At 46.6% G+C, this 14,230-nt stretch overlaps 1 protein-coding gene across 6 annotated transcripts; it reads left to right on the top strand.

Annotated features, from left to right (window-relative positions):
• Window positions 1–7,294: 7,294 nt before the first annotated feature.
• On the top strand, window positions 7,295–13,976 carry TEKT2 (tektin 2). Of its 6 annotated transcripts, none has more exons than XM_083810449.1 (10): window positions 7,295–7,878; window positions 8,658–8,830; window positions 9,228–9,353; window positions 9,958–10,163; window positions 10,291–10,434; window positions 11,123–11,237; window positions 11,669–11,776; window positions 12,475–12,618; window positions 12,880–12,959; window positions 13,542–13,976. In XM_083810449.1, the coding sequence occupies exons 2-10, from the start codon at window positions 8,675–8,677 to the stop codon at window positions 13,753–13,755; spliced, it is 1,293 nt and encodes a 430-aa protein (XP_083666575.1). In that variant the 5' UTR covers window positions 7,295–7,878; window positions 8,658–8,674; the 3' UTR covers window positions 13,756–13,976. The 6 variants fall into 6 exon arrangements, with proteins under 6 accessions (XP_083666575.1, XP_083666578.1, XP_083666573.1 ...); XM_083810447.1 differs by lacking the exon at window positions 7,295–7,878 and adding an exon at window positions 7,904–7,966; XM_083810451.1 differs by lacking the exon at window positions 7,295–7,878 and adding an exon at window positions 7,916–7,929.
• Window positions 13,977–14,230: the final 254 nt, after the last annotated feature.

The raw sequence follows: 14,230 nt of genomic DNA, 5'->3' as shown, positions 1-14,230 counted from the left end.
GCTAGATTAGGTTCATGTACAAATTTTTGTCCTATAAAATGGTTAATGTAAGATACCAGATAGTCATCTTCTGTACAAATTCCAGCTCTGAATACTCGTTTTCTACTAGTCCTGAAGTTCACTCTGGTGAAATTCCAAGCTCTGACTACAGTTCAAAAAGCTTGAGGCCTTTTTTTTTTTTACGCTTCCTTCATATCTTGTCCTCTTTTGATATTTTCTCAGTTTTGTGAACTGAGGGTTTAGAACTTTACTCAAAGCACTTTTGTAACCAAGGAGTCAAAAGCTCAGATTATGTACCTTGAAACTATCAATTCGGTTTTCAGAGATCATTATTTCTAAATGGCCGTCTTGGTCTCTGCTCGCGCCAGGCAGATCCTCTGTCCCTTCCAGTGCTCTGGAATTCTTTGGCTGCTACTGGCAGATTGATTGGATCCAGTGAAAAAATCCGTAGGGATGTCAAAGGGAAAGACCCCTGTCTTTCTTTTCTACCCAAAGATGGTACTTTAGGTCAATGTTGGGTATTAGGATAACATTTTTGTTTCGGCACATGTTGAAATAAAACTTCCCTTAGCCAATTCGCTCGTTTTTTGTAAGCCTGAAAAAGATAGTGGTTAGAGCTTGAGCTAATTGATGCTTTCTGCTAGTAGATGACTTTGTATTTTTTCAGTTACGAAAGAGATGCGTGTAGGATCCTGAAGTTTACCTCCCTAGCAGAATCTCAAGAATCCCAATCTCTATAACACTAAAACAAAAATGTTTGTCCCCGAGTAGGCGAAGGTGCGTATGGAAGGGAAGGAATTGCAGGAGGGAGGCTTGCGAGGGAGAATGTTGAAGCATCGCTTATAGAGGAACGAGGATGGTGGTGGAGAGACTCCATCTGCCTTGCATCCCATGTGCCCTGGTCTTTTCAAATTTTGTCTGAGGAGCCCCTCAGCTAACACGGGTAGTTAACAAAGGGTCCTTTTAAAACAAAATGGTTCCACTGTTTAAAACTTGGAGTGATTTTTATTTTTTTTAAGCAAGACAGTCCTCAGAAAGTGCCTTTTTAGAAGATGGTGCTGTAGATTTTTATTTTCCAGTTGTACGTGGCTGAAAATTTAAGATAAATAATTGAAAATGCCAAGTGTTTGACGGTATCTTTCAGGTACTTTCAAGCATCAGTTTCTCTGAGTCAGGACCAAGAATAACCTGGAAGGTGTTTTCATTTGGAGGGAAAGGCATTGAGGAGCGATCACCAAATTCAGCTGGTAGGCTAGAATCAGTTTTGATACTTAGTCAATGCAATTTGCCCCTTCACATTGAGGGGGCACGTGGCTGGGGGGAGGCTGTAGGAGAAGCAGCAGCATGGGAACACTTTGGGCGTGAAATGGCATCCGTACCTGGTGAAGGACGTTGTCTCCTAGATGTAGCAAGCACCCAAAGATGAAGCAGGCAAGCTGAAAGCTATCTAAAGACTTACGAGATGGTCAGTCCTACTGTGAGCAAACGTCACGCAGCTTGTGTTTGTAAAGGAGTGATTTGCGTATATTATTGGGACTTCTAATTCCTAACTGAGTTTTGGTGTAACAGCCTGGTGGGGTGGGTGGTGCTGCCCTGGTCAGACGGTTGAAGATGCTGTGGGTCCATAGTGAGTTTGGTGAGCATTCCTCCAGTCAGGAAAAGCTGTAGACTAGACTATTAAACACTGCACCTCAGTAACCTTGTAATGCTGCATAAAGTAATAATAATAGCAAAGTTCTGCTTTGATTACACTGTAATGTGCTTGCACATGCCTGCAAAAAATACACACAACTTTCATTTTTGTAATGGTCTTAGTAGCAGTTTTCAGACTTTTTCTTTTATGATGAACCTTGTCCTTTATTGTGGTGTTTCTGTATATTTATTGGTAGTCTGTGTGCAGCTCATAGGTCTGTATGTCTGGTCTGTATGTTGCCTTTAACACTTTTAGGTGGGAGAAGTTTCTGAATGTTTTTTTTCTTCTCTGAAGTCAGCTTAACTCTTAAGTCATGTTTGAGAAGATACTGAATAAAACAACTTGATAGACAGCCTCATTTAATTGGTACCTTGTTTTTTGAGTTGAAAGCTAAAATGAGTTTGTGTTCATTTTTATTACTGTTCATACAGTATTGGGCATTTGAGATGTAGAATAATTTGATGTCGGGATATTTCTGAGTATCAGGAGCTTAAGCATAAAATTTCCACTTTAATTGTAAGTGGTATCGTTGCAGGAGTATGTTTGTGTCCAGGCTTTTCCTAGGAACAAGCAGAGCTGTTTAACATCTGTTAACTAGGACACAATCAATGAAATAGTTTGGGTGTACAATGCAAGAGTGGGGACAGTGACTCTTGTCTGGAGTTGCTGACACCCCTGCGTTTGAAGGGACTCTGTCAGATTAGCTGGCAAAATAACACTGCTGCTTATGCTACCCACAGAGGCCACGAAACAAATACCTAACTTTTAGCTGTGTAGATTTCTTCTGATTGAAGTTAGAGAAAGGAACTGATGTTTCTCGTAGCTGAACAACTTTCTTGTTTTAGTACAGTGCCCAATGCTACTTTCTTGGTATTTAAGCTTGCAATGATTTTAAATTTTATGTTCCCAATTTCTTAATGTTATGAGGCTAGGATTTAGAAAGCATTTTTTAGTCTAAATTCTGAGCCAAAATTGTCTATCTTTTTTAGTAGTAGCTGTTTTTATCTTTTAGACTAAAAAGGGCCAAAAAATCTTGTACCATCAGCTTGTTTGCAGCAATACTCTCCATCTCTTCCCTTGCCTATGAACCAGTTTCTTTTCTATCTGTATTTAGATTTACTGAAGCTGTTGAGATTTATAAATTCCTGCCTTCTCTTTCTATACATTGCAAATGTGATCAAAAGAAATGAAATGGATAGACTTGCATCTGACGATGCTGGTTTCTGTCAGGCACAGATCTCTTCCAAGAAGTCTTGCCTTGCTGATGAACTGTAGCACATATGGGTTTAATTACAATAGAAATGGTCTGTGTATTTCTTTTGCATTCATTGGAGGGTGCATGATGCTTTAACGTATCCAATTTAAATACAAGCTAATAAATTGCTGAAGATGTAGACACGTGAGTATAATATTTCAAGTGAAGAAAGAAAAATCATCATTTTTCCCGGCAAAGTTTGAGATTTTCTGTAATTGATACTACTCATAGTAAATTGTGCTGTGCTGGGATTAATCCTAAAATTGAACTGACTCAGCTGTATGTTTTATGAAGGGGAGAAGAAATGGTAGTGGTGACTATGCTATCAAACCAATAGCTGAAAGCTCTGAAAATGCAAGGGGGAAACTTGTCTTCCCCCCCAAAGAGCTGAATATACTGAAAAAAATCTTATGCTGCTAGAGCCTTGTGAACCTGTATCTTTGTATCCGCAGTTTACTCAAGTCCCCACAAGTGACTACTTCAAAAAAAACTAATACAAGAGGAGGGAAGCTTTTTTCCTGCATTTTTTAAGCAAGAGTGCCTGTTCACCTCCATAAAGGAACGCGCTGAGAAGCCGGTGGCAGTGCCTGTAACAGCTGCGTAGTTAAATCAGATTATCTGTGCTCTGGATCTAAATCTTGAAGCTACCTTACTTGGTTCGAAACAGATAAAAAAAAAAAAAATCCAGTAGGTCGGTGCTACTTGAAACAACGGAGCCAAGGGGTTTTGCGAGCAATATCTAACCCCTCCATTAAACGCAGATGCTCTGATAGATTTCTGGTTATCTTCAGGCAGTTGACGCTGACGTGTGCCTGGCTACCGAGAAAAGCAGCAGGCAGTTGTAGGGTGAATGTTGCTGTAGCACTGCAGTTGCTCTGCTCTTCCTCAGCTCTTAACCTACCTCCCCGCTTCCCTCGCGCAGGATCACTGCTGCCTGTGTAGAATTAGCGATGTTGAGGACGTTGTAGCTGCGTGCAAGGCGATCCGCTCTGCCTGGGTGAGAGGCGTGGTGGCGATGAAAGCAACTGACTGTAGGGATAAAGGCTTCGGTAGAGGTTGGGTGGGTGTTAATTGAGCTATGGTCAGCCCGAGCCCTTCAGGGAAGCTGATGGGAGCCTGAAATGGTAACTTCGGTGTCCCGGACTGTTTGTGTCAGACTTGAACTCACTGAGAGCAAGCATGTGCCTTTTTCTGATCAAGGACAGAAGCTAGAAAAACTTGCATTCGCATTGATAACGTGGTTAATATTTTTCTTGAACCGGTCTTAAACGTGAAGTCCTTGGTCAGAATGGAGTTTGTTTTGGGTTGCATTAATCAAAGTGAGCCCTGAATTAGAACTACCCAGAGAGGAGGAGCTTTTAAAATTAGTGGTTTCTGGAGAGTAATGTCATCAAATAAACGTACTTCCTGGTAGACTTGCAATTTTTTAAATGAACTTTAACTTTGATATGTTTCTCTGTTGAGAATCATTAATTCTGCCTTTGTTTGAATGTTACCTGTCCTGTAATGTCTTCACTCTTCGCTGTGCTCCTGCAGCTTTCTGTACACTCCTTTGCTCCTTTCCCCCGCCCCATCTGGTGACTGTAAGGACCTGAGGAATGTTGTCTGGTGAATGTAGGGGAGCAGTGCAGAAGTCTGGTGAAGTGGGAACATGGTGGCGAGGATTAAACATCACGGATGATAATTCTTGAAGAACCATCTTGCCAGCAGCTGAGGGTAGTGATGTCCGTGCACAGAGCTGTGCGGTGTCTTGGGTATGGAAAGGTTTAGCAAAGTGGTGTGAGAGGGAGCAAAGAGCCTCTCCTTTTACATCAGGGTACCGAAGGCAAGGCTCTTGTATGCTGGGTGCTGCACAAAAGAAGGCACCTGTGTCCTTAGGGGTTAGTTCAGGCTTAAAGCTGCTGTGAAAGTGGATTTTGAGAGAAAAATGGAAGAGCTTTTAGATATGTTATATTTTATGCAGCTTTAAGGTACTGGTGAGTTATCCAGCCAGGAACTCTGCAATCGATGCTGGCTCTGAAACGGGTTCCCTCTCTGACTTCGGGTAAGTGCTTTTGCCTCTGGTTTTTGCCCTATCTAAGAAATGGATGAGATGACTCACATCGCCTTACGAGAGCTAGCTATAAGTGTTCTGAGGATGAATCATGTTGTGGAAGTGCTAAATTCTTGATACACACCTGTGCACCTTCTTACAAGTTTGCTTCTTCACCTAATACAGTTCTGTTTGAAGTCTGTCTGTCTCCGACATGAGCCTGTGCTCTTTGCTTATATCTCATCACAGCAATGCCCGAGGAAGGCATTTGGGATTGGTCTCATAATGTTTACCTGCTGCTTTCTTTTAAGATGATCTTCTGTTTCCATTTGTTGCCAAATAGACTCAGATGGCAAGTTTATTTAAATTAAAGGTTTATTTTCCATTGCTGAGGATCTCATAGGTCTTTCATACACATCTGGTAGTTGAAAAATAACTACCGTAATACTATCTAGCAACACAGAAAAATATGATTATGTTGAATTTAGGGCTATGCTAGCCCATAAATCGTAGGTGCACAACCAATTTAAATACAGATGTGCAAAAATTAGATATTAAAATACTTACTAATAATCTTTCATAATGCTTACACTTGCGAATCTCTTAGATACATTCAAAACCAGTTTCTTTGATATAAAATTGATGTTTTGCAGGTTAATGCTTGCTCAGACATACATACGAGCGAAGTAATACCCACTGGGGCAGTACTAAATTTAAACTTTTGAAGTTTTTGAACCTGATGGTGTGCAAGCAAAGTAGAAACTTGAGTAATGCTCCTTAAGTGGAGAGGAGAATTGAGTGCTGGAAAAATCTCAGTGTGAGGAAGACTGCTGGAGATGAAGTTAGTCTTCTGGCAGCTCTGCAGTCATGAATGGTTTCTTTAGGGTAATCGGTTTTGTACTTTCCTCCTGTGGCTATAGTTTTCAGTTTTCTTTGGACTTGATTTCTATTCTTCAGCAAAATGTTCTCATTCTGCAGTTTTCAGTGTTGAATCTAGCCTTGAGAAAACTTAATGGTGTTTTTCTGTAGATAAACCTGCTTCTAGAGAGTTGCGTTTTCTGTCTGTTTTGCAGACAACTGTGAAAAGCCAGCCTCAGCACAGCAATAGAGTTGACAGAACAAGTTCTTAGTCCGAGATGATCTTACAGGCTTGTTGCCCAGCCTCTGCTGCCATGATCAGTGACACCAGTATATAGACCCTGTGTTCTGCAGGTCAGGCAACGAACTTTGTGCTCACACAGGGTATAGATCTCCTCCTGGCTGTTGTATTCTTGTCTCTTCCTGTGGTGTAAGCAGTTAAGCTTCCCCAGGTAGCCTCTTGGTGGATGAATGGTATTGTTGCTTGTTGGGGGGTGGGGGGAGCGAGGCTGTTTGAATGGCCTAAAGGCATTTGATCATAGATGAGAACATTGTCTATCAAGAGGTATTACTATAAAGCTTTCACTGTAATTGGTAGCATTCAGTTATGAGCCAGTAGGGGTATAAAATATCTTCAGGAGATGCTGGCTCAGGTGGCATAGTGTGTGCCATAAACATTGCTAGTGATCAATCTGTATTTGTGTAGGAGACTTCTGGAAGCAATGTTGTGCATATAAATTTTGCGTATTTAATAACATGTTTAAATGAAAAAAATAAATTGTGCTGTTTGGGATTCCTTTTCAGAATAAAATTCTAATAAAGCAGTCCGGTGGATTGAGATTCCCTTCTATGTGTATGTCTTGCTCTTTCTCCTGTGCTGGTAACTGCTCCCCTCTCGTTACGGTGTTACCATTGCTTAAGCAGGAAGCCCAATGTGTGCCCACCATGAAGGTACTGGGGCTTGTCAAAAGCAAAAGGGAATTGTTTCAAGAATAAAGTAGAGCTGTGACTTGAGACATTGCACAAATCGATTGTAGACGGATAGCAAACAAACTGGTAAAAGCCTTTATTTTTACTTAACCATCTTGACCATGTGTGCCTATTTGTATTGCGGATGTGGGCTGCAGCCATGCGGGGTGGGAGGGAAACCATGCGTCGGTGTGTTTTGAGGTGTACTCGCTAAGCAGAAGGGGTGTCCTCTGCCCGTTCTCCCTTTCCAGAGAAATTGTTCTTGCCAAAATTTTCTACCTGTTGCAAGAGTTGCTTTCTTTCCAGCACAGTAAAATGTCGACTTTCACTGTCCCTCCCCTCTGGTAGGCATCTGTAACCTCTGTACGACTGTGTATAGTACACACAACAGTCATCAGATCTCTGCTGGCTTTAGATACCATCAAGTTGGGTGTATTGTAAACCAACCGTATTCATTTGAAAAAAAAATAAATTTTTTTGGAAATGCGTATGTGATATTTTATTTTGTTATACTTGCATCGCTTGAGTTGCTTCCCAAAGCAACTCCAGGCATGGATGGAGATGGAGGTGTTGGACTGAACTGGGTCAGAGCTGGGCGGTAGCTTTGGGGGGAGCACAGGGCATGATCCCCAAACCTTTGTCAGAAAGCGATTTTACTTTCAGCCTTGGGTTTGATTTGACTGAATGGCATTTAATTTTCTTAAAAGCTAGGAGAGCCTTGAAGTGCTCAGAGGGGCAGCTTAAATCCCGCTGTTGCCCACAGAAGCACGGGGGGGATATGATGGTGGGTGCCCAGCTCTGGTAAATCCTGGCTCTGTGCTTCTAAATCTGCTGTAAATCCTGGCTCTGTGCTTCTCCGTGTTGCCAGGCCTGTCCCTTTGCTTTCACCTTAAAATAAATAAATTCCTGTTTTTGCTTCTCCACGCTGCCAGCCCTCTCCCTTTGGCTTCCCCTTTAAAAAAACTAATAATAATAAATTACTGTATTTTGCTTTGCGTCGGGTTGAAGCGTAACTCCCGCAGTAACCGCAATAGAAAGCTGGAAGCCTTGCTCCGGGCCCCGCTCCCTCAGGTATCGGCCCGGGGGGGGCGGCGCCGCGTAGCAACGGGGCCGCGCGGGCCGGTAACGGGGAGCGGCGCCGGGCGGCCCTGGGGCGGCGGTGAGGGGGCGACGGAGGGCCCCGGGCTCTGAGGGCCCTGAGGGGAGCGGGGCCGGGCCCTGAGGGAGCGAGGTCGGGGAGAGCCGCTCGGTGCCGCTCTGAGGGCCACCTGAGGGCCGCGGGGGCCCTGCCCCGGTGCCTTCCCCTCGGCCGCGGGGTCCCGGAGGGTCTCCGAGCCCTGTGTCCCTGGAGGCTCCGTGGGGTTGGGGAGCTCCAGCCGTGCCTCAGGGGGCTGGGGGTGTAGGCGCGTATGGTGCTGGGCTGGTCGTGTGCCCCCAGAGATCCGCTGGGTTGTGGGGTTTGAGGAGCTGCGGTCTCCCCTGGAGCTGCTCCGAGCCCCCTCGGTAATCCCCAGATCACAAAGATGGCTGCGAGCCATACAGCTCCTGCAAAGCCTCCGAGTCCCCTGAGAGCGCTGCCAGGGGCAGAGCCTAGACAACAGTGACAAAAGCAGAACCGCTAATGTAATCAGCTGTTTTGTCCGAGCCCAGTAAATGAGAGGTGCTGCCGGGAGCAGCTCCTTGTCTCTGCCAGCAGCACCGCTCCCCAGGGAGGCACAGGTGGAGGGGCTTTCCTCCTGGCCCAGGAGGGCAGCTCCGATCGCCCTTCCCCAGAAGCAGGCTTTGCTTCCGTGCGTCTCCATTTACAGGGTGTTTCTGTGAATAAATATTAATCTTCTGCTCCCTTTCAGTCGCCTGTTTTAGTGAGATGGCCACGCTGAGTGTAAAACCGGGGCAGAGGTTCACTGTGCCGGACTGGCACACCAACACCGAGCTCATCTCAGCTGATGCTGAAAGCCAGCGTTCTGCTTCCCACCGAGTCCGGCAGGAAACCCGAGCTCTCCGCAACGAAACCAACAACCAGGTGGGCCTTCAGCAGCTTGGCTGCTCCCGGGTCTGTCAGAACAGCAGGCTGAGGAGTGTGGGAGGGTGTCTAGATCCTGGTGTACAGACTAGGGAAGAGTAGAGGGGTTTACCTCCTGGAAACCTCCTAAATACATTTACAGGAAGTAAATATATATGTGCAATGATGTGTGTACTGTCATGAGATCCCAGGGTGCGATTCTCACAGCCTTTGCAACTTGTGTTGTTTTCTGTGCTCCCCACTTGTGTAGGTGGCTATTTGACCAAATGATGATGTTATGCCTCTGCGAGAGGTCTATCAATTCTGAATACAGGAAAAGGCTTCAGCAAGTTTCGCAATTTCAATGTAAAAAACAAACAAAAGAAAGCAACTCATGGCATTTCTACTATAATTCCAGGCAAAATGGGATGAACATGACAACCAAACTCGCCTGACTGAACGTATCAGCAGTGTGAACAGATGGAAAGAGACCCTGGACAAATGCCTTGCAGACATAGATGAGGAAATCGATGCGTTAGCCAAAGTATGTTGGGAAGACAGATGGCTGGAAATCAACCTACGCTTTTAACATGGGATGTTAAATAATTGATTCTTGTCTTCTGCAGTGGGCAAGCCCATATGGTGTCCAAGGTGGGGGCTTGTCACAGGTACACTGGGATCGATACCTGATGAAATGACTTCCTGGAAAGCAAGCCAGTGTGTTCTTGGCTGGGCTAAGCCATTTTGTGGAGCTGTGCATTGCATGCTCATGTGTTGTTGTTTTTTTAGAGCTCTGAAGTATAGTAAGCAGTATGTTAAGACCTTAGTTTGAAAATGTTTGATTTTAAATAGAGAGTAGCAGTGGGATGTGTCTCTGATTCGTTTAGTTCTAAACCCACGGGCTGCTCCTTTTGGAGCCCTTAGCCCCCAGCAAGGTGTGACTCCTGATATAAGGAGCAGACGTAGAGGACTGGTGTGTTTAGCTCCCACAGTTTTCATTCCAGATTTTCTAAGAGGTTTCAGAACTGCAGATACAAGCAGTGGAAAGGCCCTCCTACCAAGGGCATTGGTGGTGGGCTTCCCTTCCTTTCTTCCTCTTCCATCCCTGAAGGAGACCCCCTCACACCCAGCTAGCTTCTCCCTCCTAGGTGAAGGAAGCAGCAGAACGTGCTCTCCAGGCAAAGAACTTGTCTTTGGACGTTGCCATTGAGTGCCTGACACTCCGCGAGAGCCGTCGTGCCATCGACGTGGTGAGGGACCCCGTGGAGGATGAGCTGCACAAGGAGGTGAGGGTGATAGACAAGGCCAAGAGAGAACTGCAGCAGAGAGTGAATGAAGCCTTCGAGCAGCTATGGTGAGTCAAATGACAAATCACTCATTTTAAAAAGATGATGGAGGTTGTGATTTGAGAGTGGGGAGCTGCCTCTCTCCTCCGCTCCCTGCTCTCTGCTCCCCCCTGACTCCAGCCTTGCTTCCTGCAGCCTCCTACAGGAAGCTCGTCAGCAGCTGAGCTTTGACCACCGGGGCAAGATGGAAGCATTGGAAATAGATCGCGTGTGCTTATCCCTCAGTGTGAACTCTCCCAATATCTCCTTCAAGGTCAACCCAACACGTGTCCCAAACGGGTAAGTAAAGAGCCTGCCCTTGGGGGATCAAATCCCTGTTGGTGCTTGAAAGAGCCTAGAGTGCAGTTACTGAGGGAGCTCAGAACAGGAGTTGGCTGCTGGGATTTGTTGTGGCTCTCGGAATGTGAAGCTACAGCCTTTGAGGAGACGAGACCTTTCTTACTCCATGCTTGTAGTGGGCTGATTGCTAGTGGTGTGTACCGGTGCTATCAGATCTTTCAGGATGTTGGAGCATATCTAGCCCATAACGCCGTCACTGTCAGGTAAATAAACAGCATCTCCGTAAAGGGGAAAATGGGAGCACAGTGAACGTGTTATCTAAATTGTCACTGCAAAAACAGGGAAGCTTGCTGCCCTGCTTCCCTGGTACTTGGCTACAGATGACAGTGCGTAGTATGGTATCAGCCTTTGGCACAGCTTATGGGGGAGCTGTTGCACATTTTTCTCTTGCTTGGCATTTCATAGCATGCTTTGGATGTGTCCCCAGTTTGAGCAGATGTTGGGCTTGGTGCAGGAGCCGTGGGGTAGCAAGCTCCAGCTGGTGCACTGAGGGGAGCAGACAGGATGTGACCTCCAGAATTCCTGAATCATTTTGCACTGCAGAAAGCCGCCTTGGCCTGCAGCAGGTGGTTCCTTTTGAACTGTCTTGCAAACACACAACTTATTTTCATAACTGATTTGTTCACAGATCAACTGCAGTTGATGAGTGGGAACAGAATAGCCAATACAACAAGGATCATGCTGAGGCGGAAATGAAAGCCTCGACTAAGCTCCGAGAAGTGATCGTGCTTGCCATTGCCCAGGTAAATTAGTCCCTTGGTTGGGAATCAGTGGTGCCAAAGGTCTGTGGGATCCAGTGTGGGAGAACGAGTTGATGTTTGCTGTGACCAGGGGAAGGGAGTCTTGGAAAAGAGAGCATCAGCCCGCACACCCTGCTGAGAGCAGTTGCCCTTCAGCTTTAAAAGGGGAATTTGATTGTGCTGCAGAGGTTGCAACAGACTCAGCAACCTGGAAGACTCGTACCAGTCCATCGTTCCCATGCGTTTTGGCTTCAGGGAGCTGCATGACCTGCATGTGCATGCCAGGGGGGCCTTCCAGCTGCCAGAACGCCGATGGTTTTGTTTATATAGTTTAACCTCACAGGAGATCATGTCTCACGTGATGGTCGTAGTGTCAAGTGCTGGGAGGGAGAGCCATTCGGGATGTGTGTCACTGCAGACTGTTCTCTCTTCAGACCAACAACGAGCTGGAGGCTCAGCGTGTAGCTACAGAGTTTGCCTTGCGCAAGAGGATTAGAGACATGGAAAGAGCCTATGATGAGCTGAAATGGCAGGAGCGAAACGTAAATGGCACTTGTTTGGTTATCAACCACAACTTTGGGTGGGAATTGAATCCGAAGGCTGATTGTTACCTGGAATGCTACTTGGTCTGAGCGCTTCCTTGCTGTGCTCGCATGTCCTGGTCCAACAGGCTGGGGACAGAGATGGGTAGGGGCTTCCCTGCTGCAGGGGAGGCCCTGTTACACCACGGCACACTGTTCCATTCCTTGGGCTTTTATCCATCCCATTAATCTGTGAAGGCGTAAGTCTGCTTTTCCATGCTGGTTCTGCACTTGCAGGGGAATACAACTGTGAGAGAGAGGCTGCCTATAAATCTGTCTCAGTTTTGTTTTAAATATAAAGATCATTCCCCACAAGAGCTGTTAAGTGGCACATGTGTGATCTCTGCAACATTCAAACTTCCTCTGCCATCACAGTTGCTGCTCTGGCATTTCCCAGCAGCGGTGCCAGGTTTTGGCCTTTTTATTTCACCCCTGGTCTCAACCACTGTGGCCATAAACCACCTCAGCACCGTGTCTGCTCTGCATGAAAAGCCTGATGTATGAGCAGAGGGGTTCAGAACTCAGAAGGCAACCAGCCCTTGTTTAAAATCCATTCCCAGCACAGTAAAAGCCCAGGATGCGTGGGGGCTATTTTCCAGTCTGTATCCTGAGGGAAGGGAACTGTGGCTGTCCCTCATGATACACCTCTTTATCCTTAGACCTTGGAAGAAATCTCTGAGATGGAAGAGGACATCCGACGGTTGGAGGAAGATCTCCGAAGGAAAATGCAGGATCTAAAAGTAGCACACACCCGCCTGGAGACCCGCACGTATCGGCCCAATGTGGAGCTCTGTCGGGATCAGGTACCAGCCTCACCTGGCACGCATCCTGCCAGCAAGGCCTGGGGAGCTGAACAGGATGGGTGCTTGCGTGAGTCTGAAAAGCGTGGGTGTGCTTTGGAGAAAACTACAGAGGGACTGAGCAACAGTTCTTACAGTCACGTGGCAAAGCAAGCAAATAAATGTCACAGCTGGGCTAGCAGGGGAGCGAGAGAACTGTGGCTTTTCTAAAACAGCAAATTGGTCCCATTAACTGCCACGACTGACTCCCTTCCCACCTTGCAGGTCCAGTACAGGCTAACAGATGAGGTCCGCCAGCTGGAGGGAACAATCCGCGCACTCAAGCTCAAGCTAGCAGAGGCACAGTAAGTCTTCTGCTCTCTGCAGCAATGGTGGCCCAGCATTGCTGATGTGAGGGATGTGGCTATGTGCAGTACTGGGCCTGGCATGCTTGCAGGAGCTGCATTTTGGAGCTTGTGTCTGTTTAGAGCAGGAGTGGAGATGGTTTTTGGGCTTGGAGGGATGCTGCACTGGGCAGCAGGGGAGCAGGCAAGGCCTGGAGGTCTGCATGGTGGGAGGCTGGATGGGGTTCCCACGGCCCCTGCCTGCACTCAGACTTTAACCAGGCTGCATCAGCAGTTCTAAAAGGGGAAAAAAGTGGGTGAAAAGTAAAGGAAGAAATAAAAGTGCTGTTCTGGGCTGGCACGGGGCTCCCAGGGTGCACGTCTCTGTGCTGCAATCTAGGAGCAGCGTGTGGGCTTGCTATTCACAGACCCAAACAATGCTACTGCTATGCACCGAGTATCTGGTGCATTAGCTCTTTATGCAAAGGCAAAAGCTACACAGCTATTTCTGCTGCCAGAAAGTGGGAAGTTGGGTGTTTCCTGTCCAACTTGAGATGTGAATAGTGTCTGAACCCAAATCCTCTCACTTGTGCTTCTTCTCAGGGATGCCTTGGACGCTCTATACAGACAACTTTACCGCATTCAGACAGATATTGGCTACAAAGCCAATTCCCTGGTGCTGGACAACAAGTGTATGGATAGCCGGCGAAAACTCGTGGTTCCTGCCGAGAAATTCGTGCCAGAGGTCGACACTTTCAACCGGACCACAAACCGTGCACCCTCCCCGCTGAAGAACGGGCAGCTGGAGTTGGCTTAGCGTGCTGGGGAGTGTTGTGCAACGAGCCACGCCGAAGAGAGAGCTACCAGTGACTCAGTTCCGTAGTAGGGAAAGCGGACATCTGTGTCATGTTAGGATAATATAATTCTCCTCCCTCTCTCTCTCCTTAGTTTGTTATATAACTGTCTGTCCCCTTGCATGATGTTTATAGCCTCTTGCACTCCAAGGAGCATTATAAACAATAAAGAGTCTGTCCCCAAGAGCAGTTGTCATCTGACAGTGTTGGAAGCATTTCGTGATGATTGAATCCATCTGGGCTCTTCAGTGTTTTAAGTCCTTCAAAGTGCGAGGCTGGGCTCTGAAAAGGGACTGTGTAATGGTGGCAGCGCGCCACATCTGCTCTCTGGGTGCACTGACTCGAATCTGCTCCCTTTAATGATTAAAGTTTGGCTCGGGATTTCCCCCCGCCTGCTAGCCCTGCAGAACTAACACAGCTACACGAACAAGAGCCAGA

This window comes from Anser anser (genome assembly GCF_964211835.1).
Source record: "Anser anser genome assembly, chromosome: 24".
NCBI classification, from domain to species: domain Eukaryota; kingdom Metazoa; phylum Chordata; class Aves; order Anseriformes; family Anatidae; genus Anser; species Anser anser.
Note: the sequence above shows the minus strand (reverse complement) of the source record. Positions and strands in the feature narration are given on the sequence as shown.